Raw genomic sequence first — 27,551 nt, 5'->3', positions numbered from 1 at the left:
AAACGAATCCAAGTGGAATTGACTGGATTGGATATGCGGATGTTAACAAACTCCACGCTTTTTTTTAATCATTTTTATTAATACAGTTTATAATTACGTAAGTTCAATTTTGGTGTTTGGACCTAGAATTTTGTGTTTTCTTGAATAAACTTTTTTATTATCTGACACAAAAAATAAGTGTTTTATAAAAATACAGATGGGTAAGATTTATTTTTTATAAAAATAAAAAAATATCAGTTTGATACGTTAAATTTTCAAATGAACATTTCTCTAGAAAAACCAAATGTCATATATAAGAATTATGGTTTCAGATCCCACCATCCCCCCCAAAAATTGTTCTTGAACTCGTTTTCCAGACTTTAGCTTCTAATTTGTACTTGCTTGGGGTAGGTATAAACAACCTGATGCTGGGATCATGACCACAAAGTGTATGTGAGACAAAACACAGTAATAATATAATACTGTTACAATCATTGCCTTTTTAAAAATATTTTCAATTATTTCCTTAAAATATTGTAGTAATATCACTCAAGTATCCATTTCCTTCTGTTTGAGAACTGGAATGAATTCCATTCTCTTGGTGGGATATGTTCAACCAAATGTGTTGCACATTCTTTACATCTTTACATTAAAAGTGATTAACTTTCACTGTGTCGATATTCTCTTTTTGTGCCCTCTGAAAATATAAATGCCAACTTCAACTGTGCAAAACTAGCCCACTGTTGCCTTAATATTTATCATGAAAACATTGTGATTCTTATTTTGTTTTTATAATCACATAGGAATATCAAGTTTGTAATACTAACCTATGTCCAGAACTGAAGAAGACCACCCCTTGGACCCCCTGGACACCTGTTAACATCTCAGACAATGGAGGTCATTATGAGCAGAGGTTTAGGTACACATGCAAGGCACGCTTGGCTGACCCAAACTTGTTAGATGTTGGCCGTCAAAGAATAGAGATGCGCTACTGTTCCAGCGATGGATCAACAGGCTGCTCTGCAGGGGGTGAGTAGGCTAATGAATTTTCCGTTTTTAAGTTATTTGACTTCCCTAAATCGTGAAATAATTGGGAACATTCATTGATTTAGTGTGTCTGAAATGACAGAAAATGATCTTCTAACAAATTATATGAATCTGTGAACAACCCAAGTATATGGTTAGGATAAAGTTGCAGACACCAGAGTTCTTCACAAACAATGGGCATTATCAATACTGTCACTTAATACGCCCATAACGTTTCACTGGTTTTTAATTTAAAACAAGCTTATCTATGAATTAATGCCTCTGTTAAAATGTGGACAGGTGTATAATGCAAAAACATGACAATAATTTAGTGCTAATACACTCCAATTATTTTAGGGCACTTGTTAACTAAAATCTTGACAGTTACAATAAAATTGATATGAGGGCATTTGCAAAAAAATAAGGAAGTCTTTGTAATTCTGAATCCTTCCAGTTGCAGTCTTCTGTTTCATGATCAACAGAAAGCAGTTTGAGCATTTTGTGCATGAGGGACACGAGAACAAATGCAGTTCATTCCTTTTAGAGAATGATGAATTATTAAATTACTAATGGGGAACTGAAGAGTGTTTCAGCTCTCCTGTCCTTCAACTAATTGGCTATTATGTATAAGTGAATGCAGAAACCAAACAACTAAAGTACAACCCAGGGAGAATCACCATCTTCGCCTTCATGGTCTTAGCCTAGTTTATATCCAGCAGGAACAAATTGATAGAAATTAAGAATGGAAATCTCTCTGGCTTTCCTTTTGAACCCATAAAACACGAGCTGATGAGAATTGTAGCAATACACCAACAACCTGGCTGATCTTGGATAAATCATCACAGGCTTGTGACTGAGCCTGGAATTAGATTGGCAACTACAAGTATGCTCTGCACAAAATCAACTACACAAACTCTTATTGACTTGACTGTATATTTGCATTGGATATTAGAAACCATTGATGTGCTGAATTGGATACAAAATAAAACAGCTAGCAGGAGGAAATATTACGAGGAGTTTGGTTATCGGATAATTGATTTACACTATGGGTGGTGAAACAAAAAACTTCAGTAGATCCCATCAGCAATAGATTGTAAAACTAATTTTCCAAAAATGACAATTAGATGAGATTAATATCACAATTATTTCATTACAAAACTCATTTCATCTGTCCTTATTTTCAAAATGTAGGTTTGTGCTGCTGACTAGCTAAAAGTTCTATGGAGAATAGATGGCTGTTAGCATGTTCTGAACTTATAGCATAGAGCAGCACAGGAATTGGGAAGCAGCTGGAGATCTGACGCATACATCCACCTTTGCATTCTGCTCTTGGACTCGCCATCAATCTAAAAGTGTGGTGTAAATTACTGAGCCGAGCATCAGGCACACTTTATATGTGATCTGTTAGCTTTCCACAGCCACACCTGGCATACTCAGCACAACCTCATTCATTCAAGCATGGTTGGCAATTTTCATTTAAAAGATATTTTGTGTTTTTATTGTATATTTTAATTAAGAGGACAAATTATAACAAAATATTAAGAAGCAGGAGGCTATTTGGCCCATCAAGTTTATGCCAGTTGAGTAAGAGCTATTGGCATAATCTATCATATTGCAGCACTCTTGTTGTTTTGCATGCCAGTTTTTGAAAAGCAGGTTGAAGCTTATTTTTTTAAGTGTGATTAGGGTTTCTGCAACCATCACTTTCAGGCACTGCGATTCTGTCACCCTTATCTCCTTTCTCATCCTCCTTTAAATATTTCTGCTGGTTTTTGACTATTCATCAAAGGGAAATAATTTCTTCACATTTGTCGATGACCTTTGTCATTTTACGCACTTATTATTGTCTCGTCTATCAAGGTGCAGTGAAAGGCTTGGTTTTGCATGCTATTCAATTAGATCAGATAATATTATACATAAATAAAATCAAGTTAAATTCAAGTACAACAGATAGAGCAAAGGGGAAAATACAGAGTGCAGAATGTAGTTCTCAGCATTGTAGCATATCAGTCCCATAGACAAAGTCCAATGTCTGCAATGGAGTAGAGCTAAATCTGACAGTACTCTAGCTTATGGAAAGACCTTGTTCAGAAACCTGATAACAGAGGAAAAGAACTGTTCCTGAGTCTCATAGTAGCTTCTGTATCTTTTGGCCAACGGGAGAAAGGGAAAGGAATGACCGGGATGGGAATGTCTTTGATTATATTGGCTGCTTTTCCGAGGCAGTATGAAGTGTCGATGGAGTCAATGGTGGGGTGTCTGGTCTGTGTGATAGACTAGGGTACATCTGCAACTCTGCAATTTCTTGTGGTTTTGGGCATGAGATCTTTAGAAGTTTGTAAGAGTCATGGGTACATGCTGAATGTCCTCAGTCTCCGCAGGTAGTAGATACATTGCTGTGCCTTCTTGGCTGTTGCATCAATATGGTTGGTTGGTCTGCGACAAATCGTTGCCAATATTGATGCCAAAGAACTTGGAGTTGTCAACAATTTCCACTTCTTCGTCTTTGACATTGATTGGGGCATGTACTCCACCACGCATCCTGAAGTTGATAACTAGCTCCATCATCTTACTGACATTTAGCGAGAGGTTGCTGTCCTGACACCATGTTACTAAGCAACCTGTCTACTTCCTATAGTCTATTTCATAATTGTTTATGATTTAGCCTATCCCAGTGATGTAACCTCAACCACCTCTTTTCTAACCCAGGATTTTTGAATCTCCACAGATGGCAACCATTTTCCAATCCTGGCAACATAAATTTCTCTGTAATGCAATCGCACCTTTCCTGTGCTTTAGTGACCAGATGTCTACACACAATTCTTGCCTCTGTTTTATCTCGCTCATTCCCAATTCTCACTCATTCTTTGAGATACAGCCTGGAAACAGGCCCTTCAGCCCACTGGGTCCACGTTGACCAATGATCACCTGTACACTAGCACCAGCCTAGTCACACTAGGGACAATTTAAAATCTACCTACAAACTTGTACAACTTTGGAGTGTGGGAGGTACCCAGAGAAAACCCATGTGGGCACAGGGAGAATGTACAAACTCCGTACAGACAGCAACCATGGTCAAGATCAAACTCGGGCCTCTGGCTCTGTATGGCTGCAATTCTACCGCTGAGCTATTGTGCCTGAGAACCTCAGACCTCAGTGAGAGGTTGAAGATGTCTGCAAAAACTCCAGCCAGTTTTAATTACTCTTACACAAGTTTTAAGAGCACAACCAGGTATACCATCAGATCCAGGCACTTTTTGAGTGTTCACCCTCGTGAAGGGTCTTCTGGTGTTGGCCTCTGTGACTGAGATTGTAATACCATGACACAATTGCAAGTTTAGGGCAGTCATTTAAAGTTAAGATGTATCCCAACCTCTTCCCATAAATGGTGGTGAATCTTTGGTGCAATAATAAATTGAAAAGGAGAGCTGGTTTTGTTTGTGATGCCACAGCTGAGGATGGATATACAGGCCTTCGACTGTTATACCTGTCCTTAAGATTTACAAATTTCTCCAGACGACCATCCTCAGCGACTTGTAGGAGTTTCTCTGCTTTAAACTTTTGATGCTGTTTCTTTCACATATTAAATGAGCCTAGCTATATGCATTATGGTGATTACCTACAGTGTATGACGTGTTCCAAAGCAGAATAATATTTAGGTTACTGTCTTGTGTTCGTAGATTCTTTTTCAGGATATTTTACTTTGACTCCCTGATGAAAAGAATAAGCTTTAATTACCATTGATTAAAATGGTAGATATTACAACAACATCAGTACTTTGGCTGCAACTTATTTTTTTCTCCATAATGTCCTCTTAGTCCAGCACTGAAATAAGCTTAAACCAGCAGTGATATCTACTGCTATGATACCTGTGCTATGTGGTTGACTACCTGTGAAGTCCAACAGGACTGCAAGTTTTCCATATTTTCTAACTCTCAGTAGGCTGACTAATCAGCCTGCTGATTCTGCGCCAGGTTAAACCAGACACAAGTGCAACAGTTTTATTTAATTACTGGGAAAAAAACAACCAGGGAAACGGTAAGTAGACCTTTTTTTGTTTGACTTAATCCAATGAACTCGTTATGTACTTGATTGTTACGTGTGTATTTCAGTCGGTTTTAAATTAAAATAGTTTAAAAATGTTTAGGAATGTTTGTGAAGACCTGTTCCTGTGAAATATTGGCTCTGCCATAATTTTCTGTTATCAATAGGGAAGCAATTTACTGTATCAGGGCTGCCTGCTGCACCCGTGTAGTGTTCGGCTGGCGACCGGAAGGTAGCCGGTTCGAATCCCGCTTGGAGTGCATACTGTCGTTGTGTCCTTGGGCAAGACACTTCACCCACCTTCGCCTGTGTGTGAATGTGTGTGAATGTGTGTGAGTGATGGTGGTGGTTGGAGGGGCCGTAGGCGCAGATTAGCAGCCACGCTTCCGTCAGTCTGCCCCAGGACAGCTGTGGCTACAGAAGTAGCTCACCACCACCGAGTGTGACTGAGGAGTGAATGAATAATGTGATGTAAAGCGCCTTGAGTATCTAGAAAGGTGCTATATAAATCCCATCCATTATTGATTTCATTAACATCCACACTGCCCTTAAATTGACGTACTGGCTCTGACACTTCTCTCCCCTTTCTTGATCTCTCTATCTCCTTCAGAGGGGACATACTATTGATTAATATCTACTACAAACCCACTGACTCCCAGTTATCTAGACTACACCACCTCCCACTCTGCCTCTTGCAAAGACGCTATCCACTACTCTCAATTTCTCTGTCTCCATTGCATCTTTCTCAAGATGAGGCTTTCCATTCTAGGACATCCAAGATGCCCTCTTTCTTTAGTTTCTCCCCTGTTGCATTGGTGGTTGGATCCCTCACCTGTGTCTTATCTGTGTCCTGTAGTTCTGTTCTTGCTTCCCCTTCCCCCAGACGGAACAATGATACAGTTCCTCTGGTCCTCGCCTTTCACCTCACTAGCCTCTTCAACACATCATTGTCTGACATCTCCGCCAACTACAACGCGATCCCCCCCAGTCACATCTTTCCATTCCCACCCCTCCACTTTCTGCAGAGACCGTTTCCTCTACAATTCCTTGGTTTGCTCGTTCTTTCCCACCCAAACTACCCCCTCCCTGGGTACTTGCCCTGCAACCGCAGGAGATGTAACAGCTGTCCCTATAACTCCTCTCCCCCATCCATCCTGGGACCCCAGCAGTCCTTCCAGGTGAGACAGAGATTCACGCTCACCTCCTCTAATCTCATCTGCTGCATCCGGTGTTCCCAATATGGCCTCCTTTAAAATCAGCAAGACTTGGCAATCATTTTGCCGTGCATATGCGTTCAGTTTGCCAACTCCTGGTTGCTAACCATTTTAACTCCCCTACCCATTCTCATACTGACCTTGTATAAGAGGGAACTGCAGATGCTGGAGAATCGAAGGTTACACAAAAAAGCTGGAGAAACTCAGCGGGTGCAGCAGCATCTATGGAGCGAAGGAAATAGGCAATTTCCTTCGCTCCATAGATGCTGCTGCACCCGCTGAGTTTCTCCAGCTTTTTTGTGTAACCCTCATACTGACCTTGCTGTCCTGGGCATCTTCCATTGCCAGAGTGACTTACTTACTTACTGCCTATTATGCCTCCTGGCATGTAGGGCAGCAATGAAGGTCCTCCACTCCTGTCTGTTCTGGACTAGCTTCTGGACACTACCCCAGGTCAGGTCCGGTCTGGTCCATTGGTTTATTTTCCTATTGCCAGAGTGAGGCCACATGCTAACTGGAGGAACAGCGCCTCGTATTGCGCTTGGATAGTTACAAGGCATGGTATGAACATTGATATCTCCAATTTTAGATAACTACCTATAATCTCACCTCCATTTCCCCATCCCCCCAACCTGTCCCTGTCCCACCTGGACATGCTCCCATTTATCCCCTTCCCTTCCAACTATATTCCTTCCCCTGATTTCCCAATTCACACTCTTCTATCCATATCTTACACCCATTTTTCTTTTAATCTCTGGCCTTTATCGAACCATCTGCCTATCAAAACCCCCTCCCTCACTTGTATCCACCTATCATTCACCAGGTTTTGTCCTGCCCCTCCTCTCTTCCAGCTTTCCTTTGTTCCCATAACTCCTTCCCCCACCATAATCAGTCTGAAGAAGGGTCCTGACTGGAAATGTCACCTAACCATGTTCTCCAGAGAAGCTTCCTGACCTGCTGAGTTACTCCAGCGATTTGTGTCTTTTTTTTTGTGAACCGATCATCTGCAGTTCCTTTTTTTTTCCTGATTTTTATTTTTGTTGCCTGAATTTAGGACTTTGGTTCTATGACTTTATCCCCTTGTTTCTTAAAGGGTTTTCTGGAAGCATTTTACGGTATGGCAGATTTTCTGCTTACGCAGTTAACGGGGCTTGGTCTGCCTGGCTGCCATGGACACAGTGTAGCAGAGACTGCAGCCGAGGAATTCGAAGCCATAAACGAACGTGCAATAATCCCGAGCCAAGGAATGGAGGACTTCCCTGTCTAGGACAATCGATGGAATACCAGGAGTGTAATATCATGCCCTGTCCAGGTACATTCTGCTCCTCTGGTGCGATAAAAAGATATGAATGCAACAAATTCAAATTACTGTTTATAAATGAACCAAATATTTCTAGTCTGTGATTATATCATTTTGCCTGTATACTCTACTTTAAGAGAGGGTCAGGGGGGTTACATTTCCTGTGGTTGCAGGGCAAGTAAAAATGTGCTCATGTCGACAATGCTAAATATTATTATGATGATATTAATCTTTCTATTGCTTGGGAAATCTAAAATATGTATATAAGATTTGTGTGAAACTCTTCACATTTTACCATTTCCACCTCTACTACCCTAAAAGATCACACTCTTTTGTCTACCTTAGACATGTGAAGGATTAAGTGAACCATGTTGATACTCTAATCCCTGAGCAATCAGATGAGTTGCTTGTGTTCATATGCAAAGGTAGAATAAAAAGATTATTAACTAGCTTCACAGTTTGCAGCTATACATCCCTCTTGAAGATGTCTCCATTGTCTCCCTCCCTCCATTATCTTCAGAGATGCTGTCTGAGCCGCTGAGTTACTCCAGCATTTTATATCTACATTGGTATTATTATTTCATTACCTATTATTGGAATAATCAATTATCCCAAGTACCAACCTGCCTGCCAGGGAACCCCTTCAGTTTTGGAACTATTAAAGCATGTAGAATACAGCAAACTTCTGTTTATGTTGGTGTATTAGAGGTGATAATTTCTCATAATGAATATTCCATAGATAGTAATATTTATTTATTTATATTTTGACCCATCAAATTTACTTTTATATGACAAAGGTTTTTTTAAATTTGCCTGAAAACAGAAATTGTTTTGCCTATCATTAGTTTAATTTATGAGTATTCCTTCTCTGCTGCTTCTTGCTATTGACTGATTGTTGCTTCAGATGCTGCTTCTCCCATGCCTTACAATGATCTATAGTTGGCTAGCTATTCCAGGCTGCTTATCTAAAATGCATGAATTGTACCTAGACACTGGTCTATTTATAACAGGTGCTTGCAAGTTCTTGATCTTTTGACAAATTCTGGCATGAAATAAAAGAATATTAACGTTACCAGTTGCAATGATGGAAGATAAAAAAAAATTTGAGGCTTATTTTTGATGAGATGTTGTAATGGAATGGAACACGATTTAATCTAATCCAGGATCAACCTTCTGACCGTGTACTGCGGCTGTGCTCTGCCATCAACCTTCAGAGAATCTGGGACCCGTGTTCAGCTGAAATGTATTTTTTTCATCGGCCCAAGCTAATATTAAATAAACTGAATCCCAGATGTCACATTCTTAAAATTTTGACATTAACACTTCTGTTCCGTGATTCAAACAATATCCTACATCTGCCACAATGTGTGAAGAAAATACTCATAGGAATCAGCTTCCAGCTCCACAGGAATAATTGAAAAATTATCTGTGGCTGAAATGAAAAATATCTACAAAGAATTTGGCAGCCCCCAATTGATACTGCGATGTGAGCTTCACTCTCACTGCAGTTAGTGTCTGATTAAATGCACAATCTGCAGACTGACTTCTATAGTCTATAGCCTGCCATTGCATAAAACATTGCTTGAGAAAAGACAGTGCTTCAGATTTACATATGCACGTTAATATAGTCCCCATTTTCTTTAGACACCAATTTGCAGCATTCTGAATAGAACAAATAACAGCAATTTGTATAACTGAACGATTCCCTCATCATATAAGCAGAATGGGTCCAATTCAGAGACAAAATTCACATCTTCCTGCCACTTGATAGGAGTTATCAATTCCTTTATCCCTTCATTTCCGATCTGTCTTTATAAATCCCTTCTTGTAGTTTAAGAATTGTTATTGCTCTATTGGAGGCATTGTCCACTCTACTGAATGTCTCCTTGTATTTATAAAGGATATATTGAAGTTGTTTGGCAATGTGATAAGGCTGCTGGTGATGTTTTGCAAATATTCATTACAGAATTCTGAGCATGGGTGGCAGACTGTCCCTTGGATGTGGTGATGGCAGAAGTAAAATCAGTTTCATGTGAATGTGTAAATGTGTTTTTGTAGTTAAGGTATAAAGTTACGAACGAATGCTTTGAACCTGACCAACAGAAATAACACTACTTGTATGTTTTCGTAATGTGTATTAAACATTTAAGGCATCAGGTCCACTTGTTTGTTAACTGTTATGTTTTCTTCCGGCTGAACTGGTGCAGTGCAAGACCATATCTTAGCTGAATGTCCTTAAGGGGAAGGCTTTAAAATGGTGCATTTGACATAAATATAACATCCCTCCAGGTCATTACATAACCTTTTTTTCTGAATTTTGTTTTCAAAAATGTGTCTGAGTGGAATAAAATCATCGATCATGGCTGATCTTCTGCTACTATGACAATTTTCCTTGATTTCCTTAACATCAAGCAATGCCCTGAATTAAATCAATTCTCTGGGATAGAGAATTGCAAATGTTCAACATGTTCCTATACCTGCCGCAAATAGCCTCCCTCATGTTCTCAAACAGTGCCTCTGATTAGACTTCTTATTCACGGTAAACATCATCCTGTGTGTAGCCTGACAAGCTCTATAAGAATTTTCTACGTTTTGCTTGGCTCTCCTTTCATTCTTTTCAACTTGAGTGACAACATTTGGTTCCCTTGGCTACATTGTTGCATCGTTCTAATCACCTATAATAGGGCTTATTGAAGCTGAAGCAAATAAAAGCATAACTCGGTATGATTATTTGTCCACTGAAATATTTCTAAACTACTATGCAAGAAATCCAAAATAAAAAAAACTGGAAATACTCTGCCGGTCAGAATGCATGTATGGGCAGAGAGATTATTATGATTTTTCAGGTCGCAGATACCTCATCGGAATAGTTATTGTTTTTTTGTTTTTTTAAGTGGATGGTGGCTGGTCCTGTTGGGCATCTTGGTCCAAGTGCTCAGTTACCTGTGGAGGTGGACATTACATGAGGACTCGGTCCTGCAACAAACCTGCATCTGCCTATGGCGGAGACATCTGTCTGGGTCTGCACACTGAAGAAGCGTTGTGCAACACACATCCTTGTCCAGGTAGGGAATGTAGAATACCTCAGGAGACTCTTAAATACCCTTATGGATTATTTTGGCAATTTGACAAATTATTTCCAAAAATGAATTCTGTGCAAACTTGCGATGATAAGCAAGTAGGTTTAATGGCCAAGTATTCACATACAAGGAAACTTTTTTTTTTTTTTTTTTTTTAATAATATTTTTATTAGAAGTAGACATATTATAAAGTATAGTTACATATTATAGTAAAACAACTTTTCATATACATCAGTCATACATTATTAACATTTTCAATTGTCGATTACTTCTGCTTCTAGTGGTTTTTTTTATATAGATAGAAAAAGAGAGAAAGAGAAAAGAAAGTTACAAATATCAAAAAAACAGAATAGGTGGAATGGATTACTTATAATACGTCATTGGAGATAGGTTCGTAGATTATAAAGTATAACTTTTCATCTACTCCCGAGTTCAAGTTTCAGTTGGGTTTTCGTGCTGGGCCAATCTATCCCTTCAGATAATTAATGAATGGAGCCCATATTTTAACAAAAAGTTCTTGTTTGTCCATTAAGACAAGTCTAATTCTTTCTAGATATAGGGTCTCCGACATTTACACAATCCACATTTTAATTGTGGGGGTTGTAGGGCCTTTCCAAAATTTTAATATTAATTTTTTCCCGGTTATTATACTGTAGTCGAGGAAATTTCTTTGGCTTGTTGTGAGTGTTAAACTTTGCTCTGATATTCCAAGTATTATTAATTTTGAGTTTGGATCCAGTTTTGTATTAATAACTTCTGAAATTATTTCAAAAATGTCAGTCCAGAAATGTTTAATTTTTGTACAATTTGCAAACGTGTGTGTTAAATTAGCATCTAGATGTAGACATTTATCACAAATAGGAGAGATATGTGGGAAGATTCTATTTAATTTTATTTTGGAGTAGTGTAATCTATGTAAGACTTTAAATTGTATTAAAGCATGTCTGGCATTTAACGAGCATTGATGTATATGTTGTACACTTTCGTCCCACATATCTTTCGTTATAGGATGACCTAATTCATTTTCCCATGTGTATCTATCTGGTTCCATCGGTGGTACCTCGTTGTTTAGCAGGGTGTTATAAATATAAGCTATTAATTTTTCAGTGTTAGGATGCTTGTTCAAACATTCATCAAGGATTTCTGGTTCCCTGGTCCTGTAGACTTGTGTATTAGATTTAACATAATCTCTAATTTGTAGATATCTGAAGAAATTATTTGAGTGCAGTCCATGATTCTGTTGTAACTCTTGAAATGAAAGAAAAGAGCCTTTCCCATAAAGATGTCCAATCTTTTTAATTCCATAATTTTTCCATTGTGTGAAACCCATATCCAATAAGGATGGCTTGAATAAAGGATTATTTACAATGGGAAGGCATAGTGGTATATTATTCAATTTTAAAGCTTTTTAAAATTGTTTCCAAATTCATATTCCACTATGCATTATGGGGTTTTCCTTCTAGGTTTTTTTGTGCAGTTTTGTGGGAGCAAATATGATCGGACCAATTTCAAAAGGTAAACAGTCTTCCTTTTCCATCCTTAACCAATCTGGTTGTTGATCCATTTCTTCCAGCCAGAAATTCATGTTTTTAATATGGACTGCCCAGAAATAAAACAAGAAATTTGACAACGCCAAACCTCCATTAATCTTTGACTTGCATAAATATTTTTTACTTATTCTATGATTCTTATAATCCCAAATAAAACTTGTAACAATGGAATCGACTTTTTGGAAAAAGGTTTTTGGGATATTCCTGGATGGGTTCTAATGCTTTCTGCTAATGGTTCAATTGCAAGAGCAAATAATAGTGGGGATAGTGAACATCCTTGTCTACAACCTCTAGAGAGATTAAATTTAGTTGATAACATTTGGTTTGTTAATATTCTAACAGTTGGATTAGAGTATGACAATTTAACCCATGTACAGTACTTCTCTCCCAATTGAATTTGCCTTGGTGCTTCGCCCACAAGTAACAACATGACATACAGTGACAGTTACGATGATGACTATAACTTGGGGAAATGTGCAGAATGTTAAATAGTGTTTGTATGTCTTCCTGCAGGATGGAAGAGTGGTAAATTATAATGTGTAAAGTTCCAGTCTGTATTAAAACATTTACTAATGAAGTGAAACATTTATTACATAATAGATTAAAAAACATCTATTTGACTGTTGTTATAGTTACTATTAGAGTCCAGTCATTGGTGATGAAATGTAATTTCTAATATATATATCACAGGAAAAACTATATATTTGAACATAATATAATGAATTATAATATATTGTGAAATATGGGATAGCTGTCTGGTGGAACTATTTAACTGGTGTCTCTTGTATTCACCAGGATAATCAGGTATTTGCACAAGTCAATCCAATATGATTTACAAGTGCTCAAAGCCAGGAGGGAGATTTTAATTTAGGAACATTTGTGAAGATTTCTGATGGGATTAATCATTCCTAATCAAAATGGTTAGATCATATTGTGTCTCCATTACTCCTTATTTTGTTCCATAGTAAATAGAGATGAAGCACTTAAACTCTCAGTTAAATGTTTCAGAATTTCAGTAGGTAAATTATGGCCCGTTATTTAATGTTTGAAGGTGCCATCGGTAATCTAAGAATGTTTATTTATCATTTTCTCTTCCTTTTGCAGATAACTGGTCAGAGTGGTCAGCATGGTCAGAGTGTGAAGGGCCAGGTTCACAACATCGTATTCGTCACTGTAAAATATTATTTCCAATGGGTTTCCAGTGTTCGGAGAACAGCAGTGAGAGCCGAACCTGCGCTTATTCCAATCTCATTCCAGGTATGCATGCTGGCTAAATGCAGGCAGGAAGAGGTGACTTTGGTTTTCCATTAAGGCTTGGGTAATTCTAATCCATATTTTTTTGTTTATAAAGTCAAATATTCATTTATCTCACCGCTTTATCATTTCTGGGGGTGATATTTAGATTTGACATGGATGCAATCAAGCCTCTTCGTTGGATGCACACTAAATTTCTAATTTAAGTGCAGTGGTACTATGATAGAAAGAAACAACATTCAAGATGACCAATACTGATCCAGCAAATCTTCTACGTCCAAAAAAAGATTTTCCAACATTGTGCAAATGAATATTGATTTATTTTTGATGCGGAATGCAATTTCACCATTCTCTTCCTGTTGCGAATCTTGTTTGTACAGGTCAGCAGTTTTTGCCAAAAGCATGCTTAATGAGATTGTTCCCTGTTCAATGCTCATTGAGAACAATGCCAGGGATAATTAGTTACTCTTGTTCTGAAGCACTTCGCACTGGGGACTTGCAGCTTGGTCTTTATTTCATTGGCACAGCTTGAAAAGGCCAGTAGCTTACTTACCATTGCACTTCCTTCCTAGCCTGATTCACCACTTGTTCCATGGACTGTTGATCCCTGGTCTCCAAATCATCACTCCAGTATCTCCCTTGTGCCACCACATCCTGTCTCACCTCACCTCACTTCCTCCATTGATTAAACACCAGGCCCACAATTCACCATTTGCCAACTTGCTTGCCCTGACAATCCAGGATCCCAATACATAATTCCCCCCAAACACGCAACCCACACCTCTTAATTTGCCCCATTGTAGATGTCAAGGCAGTAATAGGCCAAGTCAACTTCAACCATATTTCAAGGGTTTACCAGACATCTGTCCCCCCTATTGATGACTCCTTTGTTATCCATAAATCCTGGGCCCAAATCTGCATCGGCCCATTTCTCTTTATGCACTTGGCACTGGGTGAAGAAAGGATCTCTGGGCCTCAGTGGTGTGCTATGCCTACGGCCCGAGCTGCTAATGAACCTCAAACAGCAGTCTTATGACCAGAACAGTTACTGGCAGAATGACTTATTAATGTCAACGTCATACAGCACAGAAACAAGCTCTTTGGCCAAACTTTCTCACACCGACCATGATGCCACACCTACACTGATCCCACCTGCTTGCTTTTGGCCCATAATCCCTATAAATACAAGAGACAAAATGTTGATACAGTGCTGTGAAACTTACATACATAGAACAGTACAGCACAACAACAGGCCCATCGGCCCACACTGTCAATGCAGAACACAATGTTAAGACCATCACTTGTCTACCTGCACATAATCCATATTCCTCCATTCCTTGCATATCCATGTACCTAAAGCCGCACTCTGGCAGCCAATGAAGGATACACAATATCTTGGAACGGTACTGTGGCACCGTGACAGATTTGCTACCTTACTGCGCTTGAAACTAAAGTTCATTCCTGGCCTCGGGTGCTCCGCTGGGTCTATCTTACACACTGTAGTGTGGGGTGGAGCTGGTGTGATAGGATTCCAGAGTGGAGGGGGAAAGAGAAGGTTCCCAAGGTCGGGTTGGGCTTGAGTCTCTTGCGCTGTGGGGCAGCAGCTCTGCCGGCAATTTGCGGAGGCCAGTTGGGCTGCAAGTCTTTGAGGTGGAGGTAGAGGGGTGAAACCCACACTGTCACGATGCTCCAAATGCAGCCTAACCAAAGTCCTATAAAGTTTCATCCTAACTTCCTGACTCTGATACTCAATGCCCCGATCTATGAAAGCAAGCATACCATACAACTCCGCTGTATAGTTTGACATTGTATTATTGAAAGTGATATTACGCACAGGGAGTAGAGGTCCAGACTAATTTGTTCACCAGACATTTTAGCAAAAGTCTCACAGCATTGATGAATAAAGGGATTTTTGGCTTTCATGACTCCCTGAAAGTGGCAACACAAGTAGACACTAGAAAAGAAGGCATATGGTAAGCTTGCATTAATTGAATATAAGAGTCAGGTAGTCATGATGCAGTTTTATAAGATTTTAATCAGGCGGAGTATTTCATGCAGTTCTGACCACCCAATTATGGGAAGATTGTGGAGGTTTTGAAAAGGGTGTAAAGGTGGTTTATCTGGATTATCGGGTATTATCTACAGGGATAGGTTGTATACACTTGTATTGTTTTATCTGGAAGGCCAGAGGTTGAGTGGCATATGTAGAATAGAAACATCAAACACTAGAGGGCATAGGTTTAAAGTGAGAGGGGCAGAGTTTAAAAGAGATGTATGGGGCAAGTATTTTACACAGAAGGTGGTGAGTGCCTGGAACAAGTTGCGGGGGATAGATGTGACGTCAATTATGATCGTGGCATTTAAGAAACTTCTGGATAGGCATATGGATATTGCAGGGAATGGAGGTATATGGATAATGTACAGACACTGGTCTATTAGCTGGTCTTGGCACTCCATTAATGTGCTGCTGAAAACCTAATTTAAACCATGCTGCTCTGAAGAGAATTTGAGCAGTATTGAGAAGCATTGCTCCATAGGAGATTGTATGAAAAACAATCACAAACTATTCCAAGTAGCAGTTTACAGCCTTTGGGAGTGAGTTATGAGTTGTCTTTCTTTGAGCCACAAGCAGGACCATGTTGTATGCTTGAAATCAAATTTTTGGTCAACAATGACCCATTGTACAGAAACCAAATGGGAAACAAGTTGTTCTGCACTGACCATTTGTATAATACATCTGTAGGTTCCTCCAATAAAATGCTACATCTGCACAATACTAGCCATTCACTCTCATGCTAATGCAGATGTTGAGTAATTGATATTTAATTTGAAATTTAGACAGCAAAGTTACTTGAAATGGAGTACAGAAAATACATACACAAATCAGTAACACATATTGATGGTTAGATCTTAAAGCAGATACCTAGTTATTCTCCACACTCTATATGTGGGAACATCTCTGGTCATAGAAACATAGAAAATAGGTGCAGGAGGAGGCCATTTGGCCCTTCGAGCCAGCACCGCCATTCATTGTGATCATGGCTGATCGTCCACAATCAGTAACCCGAGCCTGCCTTCTCCCCATATCCCATGATTCCGCTAACCCCTAGAGCTCTATCTAACTTAAATTCATCTAATGAATTGGCCTCTACTGCCTTCTGTGGCAGAGAATTCACAACTCTGGGTGAAAAAGATTTTCTCATCTCAGTCTTAAATGGCCTCCTCTTTATTCTTAGACTGTGGCCCCTGGTTTTGGACTTGCCCAACATTGGGAACATTTTTCCTGCATCTAGCTTGTCCAGTCCTTTTATAAGTTTCTATAAGATACCCTGTCATCCTTCTAAATTCCAATAAATACAAGCCCAATCTTTTCTCATATGACAATCCCGGGGATTAACCTCGTGAACCTATGCTGCACTGCCTCAATAGCAAGGATGTCCTTCCTCAAATTAGGAGACAAAAACTGGACACAATGCTGCAGAAGAACCTCTTTACTCCTATACTCAAATCCTCTCATTATGAAGGCCAACATGCTATTAGCTTTCTTCACTGCCTGCTGTACCAGCATGTTTACTTTCAGTGACTGATGTACAAGGACACCCAGGACTCGTTGCACTTCCCTTTTTCCTAATCTGACACCATTGAGATAATAATCTGCCTCCTTGTTTTTGCTGCCAGAGTGGATAACCTCACGTTTATCGACATTATACTGCATCTGCCATGCATCTGCCCACTCACTCAACCTGTCCAAGTCACCCCGCAACCTCCTAGCATCCTCTTCGCAGTTCACACTGCCACCTAGCTTTGTGTCATCTGGAAATTTGCTAGTGTTACTTTTAATCCCATCATCTAAATCATTAATATATATTGTAAATAGTTGCGGCCCCAGCACGGACCCTTGCGGCACTCCACTCGTCACTGCCTGCCATTCTGACAGGGACCTTTTATTCCTAATCTTTGTCTCCTGTCTGCCAACCTATTCTCTATCCATGTCAACACCCTACCCCCAATATCATGTGCTCTAATTTTAGTCACCAGTCTCCCATGTGGGACTTTATCAAAGGCTTTCTGAAAGTCCACTACATCCATTGGCTCTCCTTCATCCATTTTATTTGTCGCATCCCCAAAATATTCCAGAAGATTAGTCAAGCAGGATTTCCCCTTCATAAATCCATGTTGACTTGGACTAATCCTTTTACTGCTATCAAAATGCGCCATTATTACTTCTTTAATAATTGACTCCAGCATCTTCCCCACCACTGATGTCAGGCTAACTGGTCTATAATTCCCCGTTTTCTCTCTCACTCCTTTCTTGAAAAGTGGGATACCATTAGCTACCCTCCAATCCACAGGAACTGATCCTGAATCTATAGAACATTAGAAAATGATCACCAATGCGTCCACGATTTCTAGAACCACCTCCTTGAGTACCCTGCGATGCAGTCCATCAGGCCGTGGGGATATATCAGCCTTCAGTCCCGTCAGTCTACCCAATACTATTTCTCGCCTAATGCAAATTTCTTTCAGTTCCTCTGTCCTCTAGTACATCTGGGAGATTGGTTCTATCTTCACTAAGGAAGACGGAAACAAAGTACCTGTTCAACTCTTCTGCCATTTCCTTGTTCCCCATAATATATTCACCTGTTTCTGCCTTCAAGGGACCAACATTTATCTTTACTAATCTTTTTCTCTTAACATACCTAAAGAAGCTTTTACTATCCTTCTTTATATTCTTGGCCAGCTTACCCATGTACGTCATCTTTTCACCCCGTTTTGCACTTTTTGTTACCTTCTGCTGTCCTTTGAAAGTGTCCCAATCCTCTGGCTTCCTGCTACTCTTTGCTATGTTATACACATTTTCTTTTAGTTTTATTCCATCCGTAAGATCCCTTGTCAGCTACGGTTGCCTCTTAGAATCTTTCTTCCTCTTTGAAATGATCCTGCATCTTCTGGATTATGCCTAGAAATGCCTGTCATTGCTGTTCCACCATCATTCCTCCTTGGATCCTTTTCCAGTCGACCTTGGCCAGCTCCTCTCTCATGCCTTCATAGTCCCCTTTCTTCAACTGCATCACTGACACTTCTGATTTAACTTTCTCCCTCTCAAATTGCAGATTAAAACTTATCGTATTATGGTCACTACCTCCTTTACCTTGAGTTTCCTTATTAAATCTGGTTCATTGCACAACACTAAATCCAGAATTGCCTTCTCTCTGGTCGGCTTCAGTACAATCTGCTCTAAGAATCCATCTTGGAGGCACTCTACAAACCCTTTCTTGGGGTCCAAAACCAACCTGATTTTCCCAGTTTACCTGCATATTGAAATCCCCCATAACCACAGTGGCATTACATTTGTTACATGCCAATTTTAACTCCTGCAACTTGCACACCATAACCAGGCTACTGTTTGGGGGCCCGTAGATAAATCCCATTAGTGTATTCTTACCTTTACAATTCCTCAATTCTATCCACAGCGACTTTACATTGTCAGTCCATATGTCACCCCTCGCAAGGGACTGAATTTCATCCCGCACCAACAGAACTACCCCTCCTCCTCTTCCCACCTGCCTGTCCTTTCTATAGGACATATAACCTTGAATATTCAGTTCCCAGTCCCGACCGTCCTGCAGCCATGTCTCCTGTAATCCCCACAATGTCATATCTACCAATCTCTAACTGAACCTCAAGCTCATCCACTTTACTTATTATACTTTGTGCATTCATATATAATACTTTTAATCCATTACTCGCCTCACATTTCACATTGATTCTTATTTCACTTGGCCATACTCTCCTATCCCTTCGTGAGCTTTCTGTCCCGTTAATTCTGGTGTCTTTCTGAACTTTTCCTATACTCTCTTTCCCTTTAACTCTATCCTTGTATTTCCAATTTATCTCCTCCCCCCACTATTTAGTTTAAACCCACCCGTGTAGCAGTGGCAAACCTGCCTGCCAGAATGCTGGTCCCCCACCTGTTAAGGTGCAACCCGACCCTTTTGTACAATTCACCCTTACCCCGAAACAGATCCCAGTGGTCTAAGAATATAAATCCCCACCCTCTGCACCAGCTCCTCGGGTCAATCTGATACATTTCCCCTATAGATTCAAATCCAATCATTAGACAACAACCTTTCCCTCAATGGCAGCAAGCCAAAGGAGATAGACTTCAGAAGTGAAGCACATTGACAGTGCCAAAGTAGAGATATTTAAAAGTTTCAAGTTCTTAGGAGTAAATATTACCAGCAACTTGTTCTGGACCACAAATATCGAAGCAAGGGTCTAGAAAGCACACCAACGTCTCTACTTCCGCAAAAGGCCCAAGAAGTTCAGCATGATCCTCAACTACTCTCACCAACTTCTACAGATATGCCGTAGAAAGTACTTTATCGGGATGCATCACAGTATGGTTTGGGAACCTCTATCCAAGACCACAGGAAACTGCAGAGTGTTGTGGATGTAGTGCAGCCCATCACACAAACCAATCTCCCTTCCATTGACTCCATCTACACTTCACTCCATTGCAGCAAGGCTAGCATAATCAAGGTAGGCGCAAAATGCTGGAGTAACTCAGCGGGTGAGGCAGCATCTATGGTGGGAAGGAATTGAAACGCCGCCAATTCCTTCTCTCCTTGGATACTGACTCACCCACTGAGTTACTCCAGCATTTTGTGTCTACCTTTGATTTTACCAGCATCTACAGTTCTTTCTTACACAGCATAATCAAGGACTAGTCTCGCCCTGGTCACTTCCTCTTCTCCCCTCTTGCATCAGGCAAAAGGTACAGAAGTGTGAAAATCTTTCCGATTCAAGGACGGTTGTTTACAGCTGTTACCAAGCAACTGAACCATCCTATCACCAAGTACAGAGTGGTTCTGCCCTACCATCTACCTCACTTCAGACCCTCAGACTATCTTTTATCAGACTTTACCGGATCTAATCTTGCACTAAATGTTATTCCCTTATCCTGTATCTGCACACTGTGGGTGGCTTGATTGTTATCATGGATAATCTATTCACTGAGTAGATAGCATGCAGCAATTGATCATAGGTTTCCAAATGCCATTTCAACACAAACATAAACAACAATTTTGAATGTTGTTTTTTTCCAATTACATTTCATATTTCTATTGTATGTTGGTAACTGATACAAATACAAGTCTCTTCTATCCAGTTGCTTAACAGTAATTTGGCCAGCAAATATACCTTATTATATTTAGTAAGAGGATGTAATTTTGCTTTTTTAAAAATTATTATTAGAAAATCATCAGGAATGGATTTTGCAATGTTTGACCAGCTTTATTTTGTGAGAAACTTTACTCCACCAATTGGAGACATAGGGAACTACAGATTCTGGTTTACATTAAAAAAAAAATACATCTGCAGGCTGCGGGCACTGACCCGAGTTACTCTAGCTTTTTGTGTCTATCTTTGTTTTAAACCAGCATCTGCAGTTCCCTCCTACATCATTCTTTCCAGAGATGCTGCCTGCCCCGCTGAGTTCCTCCAGCTTTTTGTGTCTATCTTCAAAATGTACCTTAGCGGGTCAGGCAGTATCTCTGGGGAAAAAAAGGATGGCTGACGTTTCGGGTCAGGACCCTTCTCCAAACTGATGAAGGGTCCCGACCCGAAACTTCACCCATCCTTTCTTACCCCCAGGGATATTGCTCAAGCTGCTTTGTGTCTATCTTTACTTAATAGCTCCTTCTGAGCAAAGTTATTGGAAAATAGGAACAGATTCACCATTTCACTCAATGGGGCAACACTGATACTAATCCTCATTGTGACAGATTGGATCAGGTAGCCCAATAGACAAGATAGACAAACGTTTCTTAGGTTCAAATGATCGATTCACTGGTCCATTGAGAGGATTTTTGACAGGACTTAAAAATGTTTCTTTTGAAAATGTAAGTACTTTTTAAATGTAAATAATTCTAAAACATTTTCTTCAATTATTCCTTTAGAAGTATACATTGCTAAGTCCAGTTCAGCAGAGAGACGATGTGGTGGTAAGTTCTAAATTCCTAGTCAGCAATTTCATGAAAATTGATAAACCAGTTCAGACCCTGTTTAAGAAGTACTCAACTGAATTTTTTTTATAATTCTTTGCAGAATTCAACATGTTCCATATGATTGCTGTGGGACTCAGTTGTTCCATCTTAGGCTGTCTCCTAACATTACTCGTATATACTTACTGTCAGCGATATCAACGGCAGTCCCATGATGCCACTGTTATCCATCCAATTTCTGCAGTTCCCCTCAACACCAGCATCACAAACCACATCAATAAACTCGATAAATACGATTCTGTGGAAGCCATTAAGGTGAGATATTCCGGCTTTTAAATTTGTCTTTTTATTACTTGCAATTTGGCATTCAGTCAGCTGATATCAAACTGTGCAACTAATATTCTGGTTTGAAGTTACCAGGCTTATTGTGAAAGTAAGACAACAAAAATAGTTTCCCTGCAGTGTTTATATTTTTATACAGAAACCTTAAAAGTGAAGATAAGTTACCACTAATGATTTGCACGAGAGAAATTTCACCACTAAAGCTATCATGTTAGACTTAAGGGGCATTTTGCTCCAAGTAAATTTCACTTCCTAGTTATGAAAACGTCTTGGAATTTTTCCTGAATTTTTATAGAATTTGGTGTTTACAGCACCAAAATATTTCCTCTTTGTCCTTTTATAATAGGGAGAGAGCAGTATTAGACATCGTTTCATTGCTGGAATGCTAGAACAATATAGCTACTTGGATTTATATACACATTGATGTGGTAGGATAGAAATAAGACAACAATCCATTCACTTTACCCTTTTATCTTTGTTGTTTAAGGTGAAAATTGCCCATGAGTATATTCGAGGAAAAAGAGTAGTTAATTCCTTTTTTTTTTTAAAGAGACACTAGCAGGAATCTTTGATAAACGTTCACATTTTTGTTGGATTAATGTTCAAATTTTGATTGGTGAATGGTCTAATCAGTTTACGGGATTGATGTATGTAGACTGTGCACATTAAGCTGAATTTTGAGCGCACTGCATTATAAAATGTATTATTAGTTGCAAATGTCCTATATTGTCAAAGCTAACCAAACGTAGTCACTATTAACTGCAGGAAATGTGTGTGCATTGTGACAAGAGTAAAGGTTGCTGCTGGGTGGGAAGTAAATTTCTGGTTTTAAAAATAGGACTAAAAATTTGAAACCCTTCAAAGTGGTACAGTGAGTATAGTGCAAGATACTGCCTAGACAGTAGTAATAAGCATTATCTTCATTTTCTAGGCCTTCAACAAAAATAACTTGATCCTTGAAGAAAGAAATAAATACTTCAACCCACAGATACATCCAAAGTCTTTCTCCAACACATATTTCACGGACCTAAATATGTATGATGACTATTAGAGCGAACAAAATCTCATGTTAGACTGGACTACAAATTTAAGATCCACCTTTTTGAATCTGGACTGAAGATGAGATCGATATTTCCATTCTTGCCTTTTGCTCATCTGCAATGTTAGCACCAGAAATGATCCAGAGGATGGTGAATTCTCAGCCAAATTGGAACTAACCCGTTCTGTTCTGCAGTGGTAGAAGTGAAGATGAAAATGACTATTATAAAGTAAGTGAACCAATGCAAACAGTGCCTGGGAACACAACATTGATGGTTAATGAACTATGTGTTTTACCAAGTCCAATGATGTGGCAGCAAGAACCAGAATTAATTCATTGAGTTTTTGTAAGAAAGTTGTAACAAATGGAACAAGTTTCTGTGGTGCCCATATGGGATCGTGGCAGTCTGCTTTGTATTACTAGGAATGTTCAATTGTATTCAATGTTGCCCACTTCATGCCATTCCAAAGGCCCAGCCAGCTGCAACTTGTCGATCAAAGTTTATTCTTATTCAATTTTTCCAAATTAGTGAAAAAGCTGATCCTAAATGTGGCTGTGTTGCTCTTTAATTTCTATGGTCTCATTACTGACCAGTTTAATTTGAATGTTTGAGAATGCAGACAATCATGAAAATATTTTCCATGTTAAACCTCAAACAACTGTAAATAACTGACCAAACATATGCATAGTGCAAATGGTTAACTGTGCATATAGTTTAACAACATGGTCAGTGGACCCATTGACTGCATTAATTAATAATTGTAATGCTGAATATAAAAGTGACTTTGGTTCAGTCCATCTGCTGTAAATAATTGCAGCTTAGCTGCATTTAGGCTAATTATCCTTTTTCTGGTTTTGTGTAGAGGGTCCTAAAGTTGCCGATTCAGATTGCTTCCCAGTCAGTATTTTCTGCATGAGATGTATTACTGTAGCTGCAGAGTAATTTTCTGCCTGATTGTTGTGTTTTATGGGGCTTCTGGCAGCTCTGTATCAGATGTGAGTTTTGTGTTTTACATTATATTCAGTGTTATGCTAAAATTTTAGCAGATGTGCAGCTATTTAATTTAGTCAAATGATCATATAATAAGCTTTTAATAGAGAATCAAGATAGCAGCTTCTCTATTGAACCCTTGACATTTTGAAAATCCAATAATAGCAGAGAAGTGAGATCCATTTCCACTTTTGCAGTTTTAATTGTTCTCATCAGATGCCATTGTGCATTATTTTACTGTAATCTACAATATCAATACAAAGTAGAGTACATCCCAGCGGTATGAAGTAGTATACACCCCAGTGGTATGAACATTGACTTCTCTAATTTTAGATATCCCTTGCTTTCTCCTTCCTTCCCCTCCTCTTTCTCAGTTTTCCCACAGTCCTACTGTCTCCTCCTACTTCTTTTCTTTTACCCACCCCCCCACATCAGTCTGAAGAAGGGTCACAATCCGAAACATCGACTATTCCTTCTCTCCATAGATGCTGCCTCACCCGCTGAATTTCTCCAGCATTGTTTGTATCATATCATTACTATATCTGGGTTAACAAATTTGTTAAAATATTTCCCATATAATATGTATATGAAAGCATAAGTAGCATGTTACCAGCTAGCAAACTCAGAAATTTATTGAAAATTGAACTGGTAATTGTCAACTCTATGCTTCCAAATCAGGTCAGCAGCTGAAATAATGAGTTAGAAATTGTCTCGTTTCAAAATGTGTTAAGCACAGAGCATTTCATGTACAAACAATAGACAATAGGTGCAGGAGTAGGCCATTCGGCCCTTCGAGCCAGCACCGTCATTCAATGTGATCATGGCTGATCATCCTCAATCAGTACCCCGTTCCTGCCTTCTCCCCACATCCCCCGACTCCGCTATCTTTAAGGGCCCTATCTAGCTCTCTCTTGAAAGTATCCAGAGAACCTGCCCCCACCGCCCTCTGAGGCAGAGAATTCCACAGACTCGCCACTCTCTGGGAGAAAAAGTGTTTCCTCATCTCCGTTCTAAATGGCTTGCCCCCAAAGACCCCATAAATGGCACAAGCAATATATATGAAATAGGGCCCTATTGGTAAATTTAAAGGGACCAATTGCATCTTTCCCAATGTGAAGAATTTCTAGCCCTGCATTTTTTTTTTTTTGCCACTACTACAGAAACCACACGAGAAAAAAGAGTGGAAATCCTTGAAAATAACTTTTTCTCCCTGTAATTGACAATCCACCAAAACAATAATCACACCTTGATCATTTCACATGACAGGCTACAAGTTAAAAAAGAGAGTAATGGAATAATGAGATAAAAGTGACAAATATTGTAAAATATCAGATCAGGCAGCATCCGTGGGGAATGGGAAGAGTGAGAAACAATGTGTAACATTTCAGATCAAGGAAAGGTCTGCACACACATAAATTCCAGACCCCTGACAAAATATTTGCATGGAAGATCACCAACCTGAACCCTCAATCTTGTTTCTCTTGCCACAGATCCCGCCTCATCTGAATAGACTGGATTAGATCAAATATCTAATATCTGAATATTTCTAGCAATTTCGATTAACTGACAAATCTCATTTAACATTTTCTCATTTTCCCTTTATGAGAAAAATAATATTTTCAGTAGTCAACATAATCCATCCCATTGCTTTCACTAGAGAGGAGACAAGAAACTTCAAATACTGGAATCTTGAGCAAAAACCAAAGTGCTGGAAAAATGCAGTAGTTCAGGCAGCATTGGTGGATGAAAATGACACGTACATTTTGGGTTAAGACCCTTCTTGAGATTGGTGAAGGGGAGAGAGCTGGAAAGGAGAGATGGTGGTGGGACAAAGCCTAGCAAGTGATACGGGGGAGGGGGGTGATAGTGACAAAGTTTAGAGATGAAAAATGTGTCAGATAAGGAAAGAAGGAGTAAAATATAAATCCACAGTGAGGCATAGCGATAAAAACGACTTTGGGAAGGCATGGTGAAATGGGAGGTGGGAGGGTGGGGTGCAAGATAAGTTTATGGAGGAGCACAAAGGGGCAGGATTACCAGGATTAAAGGAGAAATGTGCACGCATTGGGGCCCCTTATTTCGCCCAACCTCTCACCCCGATGCGCACACGCCTACTGCATTCCCAATGTGGCCTTCTTCAGCAGGAACAAGCGTAGAATGGGCAAACATTTTAACCAAATACTTGTATTCTGTCTGCCAGGGTCTATTGGGCACGACCTTTCTGTCCTTGACCCTCCTACATTTGTCAGAGCGAGTCCAAAGGTAAACTGGAAGTACTGGACCTCATATTCTGTTTATCGGACACACATTTGTCTCTTTTTCATCTCTTGTCCACCCGCTTTGATAGCATACATCCCAATGTAACTGCATTCTCCAATTTCTAGTAATTCCACCCCGACTCCCCTTCACTTTCCCTGTCCCCACACCACCTCAGTGTACATAAACTTCTCTCACCACCGCCTCAGTCACCCTGCCTTTTTATCCCTCCTCTGAATGCTCCTCTCCCATCCCCGTGTCCCATATTTCCTCTTTCTCCGCCACTCAACCACAGACCGCTCCCTCCGGCTTGACTTTTCACACCTCATTTTCCTATCGGACATGCTTTTGATTCCTCTTCAGCCTTCATCATTCATTCCATCCATCCACGAATCACCCCACATCCACTTATCAATTGTGCAAGAAGGAACTACAGATGCTGATTTAAACCGAAGAAATGGGTGACATTTCGTGTCGAAACCCACTGAAGAAGGGTCTTGACCCAAACCATCACCCATTCCTTTTCTCCAGAGATGCTGCTTGTCCCACTGAGTTACTCCCGCTTTTTTTTGTCTATCCACCTTTCGATTGCCAGGTTTGGCCCTACCCCCACTTTTTCCCGCTACTCAGTCTGAAGGGTTGCGACCCAAAATGCTGTCTGCCTATTTCCTCTGCAGATGCTGCCTGGCCCATTTAGTTCCTCCTGCACTTTGTATTTTGTTGCCATTTGACTACCATTATTATTTAGGAGGTAAAACAAGGTTTCTCTTCACCAAAATTGGTAAATGTATCAGATAATTTAATGGTGATTGTTAAAAATGGCTTGACTTTTTGTGAAGAATAATGTTAAGTAAAGCATTATTTTGGATGAGAATCCGTGGGATAACTAACATGAACAAGTGTTATATGCTATTGTCAAATTATTTTATATGTAATTTGATATTTATAGGGACTGATAATCAATCCTCTTGAATCGGCTATAGTAAATATGGGTTTCCAGCTGTACTTATTTTCTATAAAGTTGAACACCCAAGGATGATCCCACTTGTACTCTTTGCTGATACATTTGGAAATTCCTCAGCTAACACAGCTCCTCTAGTGACAAAGCATAGGACAACAGTTAGACATAGATCTCTATCTGTGAATGTTAAACTATGTGTAGAAAACTTCCAACACATTTCCCCTTGTTTCTAAGAAGCCACTATACTGTAAATACAGCTTTTTAAAAAGTTGCAATTTATAATGATTCATATCTTTGAATGCCAGACATGCCACAGACCAAATGATCGCACTTTAGTGATAGTTACGCAGGGTAGCCAAATTAAAACAACAACCACTAGCATGCCTATTAAAAGTGAAGCATGGGAATTCACATACCGACTAATTTTCATGCATCTTTCTAATCTACTTGACTTTACCTAACACTATGTTTGGAATAAGAGCTGTGTTCTTAACTTAATCCATCAAATG

The 27,551-nt window shown here is 39.5% G+C and overlaps 1 protein-coding gene across 2 annotated transcripts in view; it reads left to right on the top strand.

The window, feature by feature from the left end:
• The window catches only part of sema5a (sema domain, seven thrombospondin repeats (type 1 and type 1-like), transmembrane domain (TM) and short cytoplasmic domain, (semaphorin) 5A), a 187,318-nt gene extending 160,490 nt beyond the window's left edge, over window positions 1–26,828 (top strand). For both annotated transcript variants that reach the window (XM_055663021.1, XM_055663013.1), the window contains 7 exons: window positions 783–1,008; window positions 7,357–7,575; window positions 10,458–10,628; window positions 13,298–13,450; window positions 21,409–21,453; window positions 21,557–21,768; window positions 22,727–26,828. In XM_055663021.1, the coding sequence (XP_055518996.1) occupies window positions 783–1,008; window positions 7,357–7,575; window positions 10,458–10,628; window positions 13,298–13,450; window positions 21,409–21,453; window positions 21,557–21,768; window positions 22,727–22,846 (1,146 nt within the window). In that variant the 3' untranslated portion in view covers window positions 22,847–26,828. The remainder of the gene's footprint in view (window positions 1–782; window positions 1,009–7,356; window positions 7,576–10,457; window positions 10,629–13,297; window positions 13,451–21,408; window positions 21,454–21,556; window positions 21,769–22,726) is intronic.
• Window positions 26,829–27,551: the final 723 nt, after the last annotated feature.

This window comes from Leucoraja erinacea, chromosome 2 (assembly GCF_028641065.1).
Source record: "Leucoraja erinacea ecotype New England chromosome 2, Leri_hhj_1, whole genome shotgun sequence".
Classification (NCBI taxonomy): Eukaryota; Metazoa; Chordata; class Chondrichthyes; order Rajiformes; family Rajidae; genus Leucoraja; species Leucoraja erinaceus.
The sequence above is the reverse complement of the archived record's forward strand: the minus strand, read 5'-3'. Positions and strand labels throughout refer to the sequence as shown.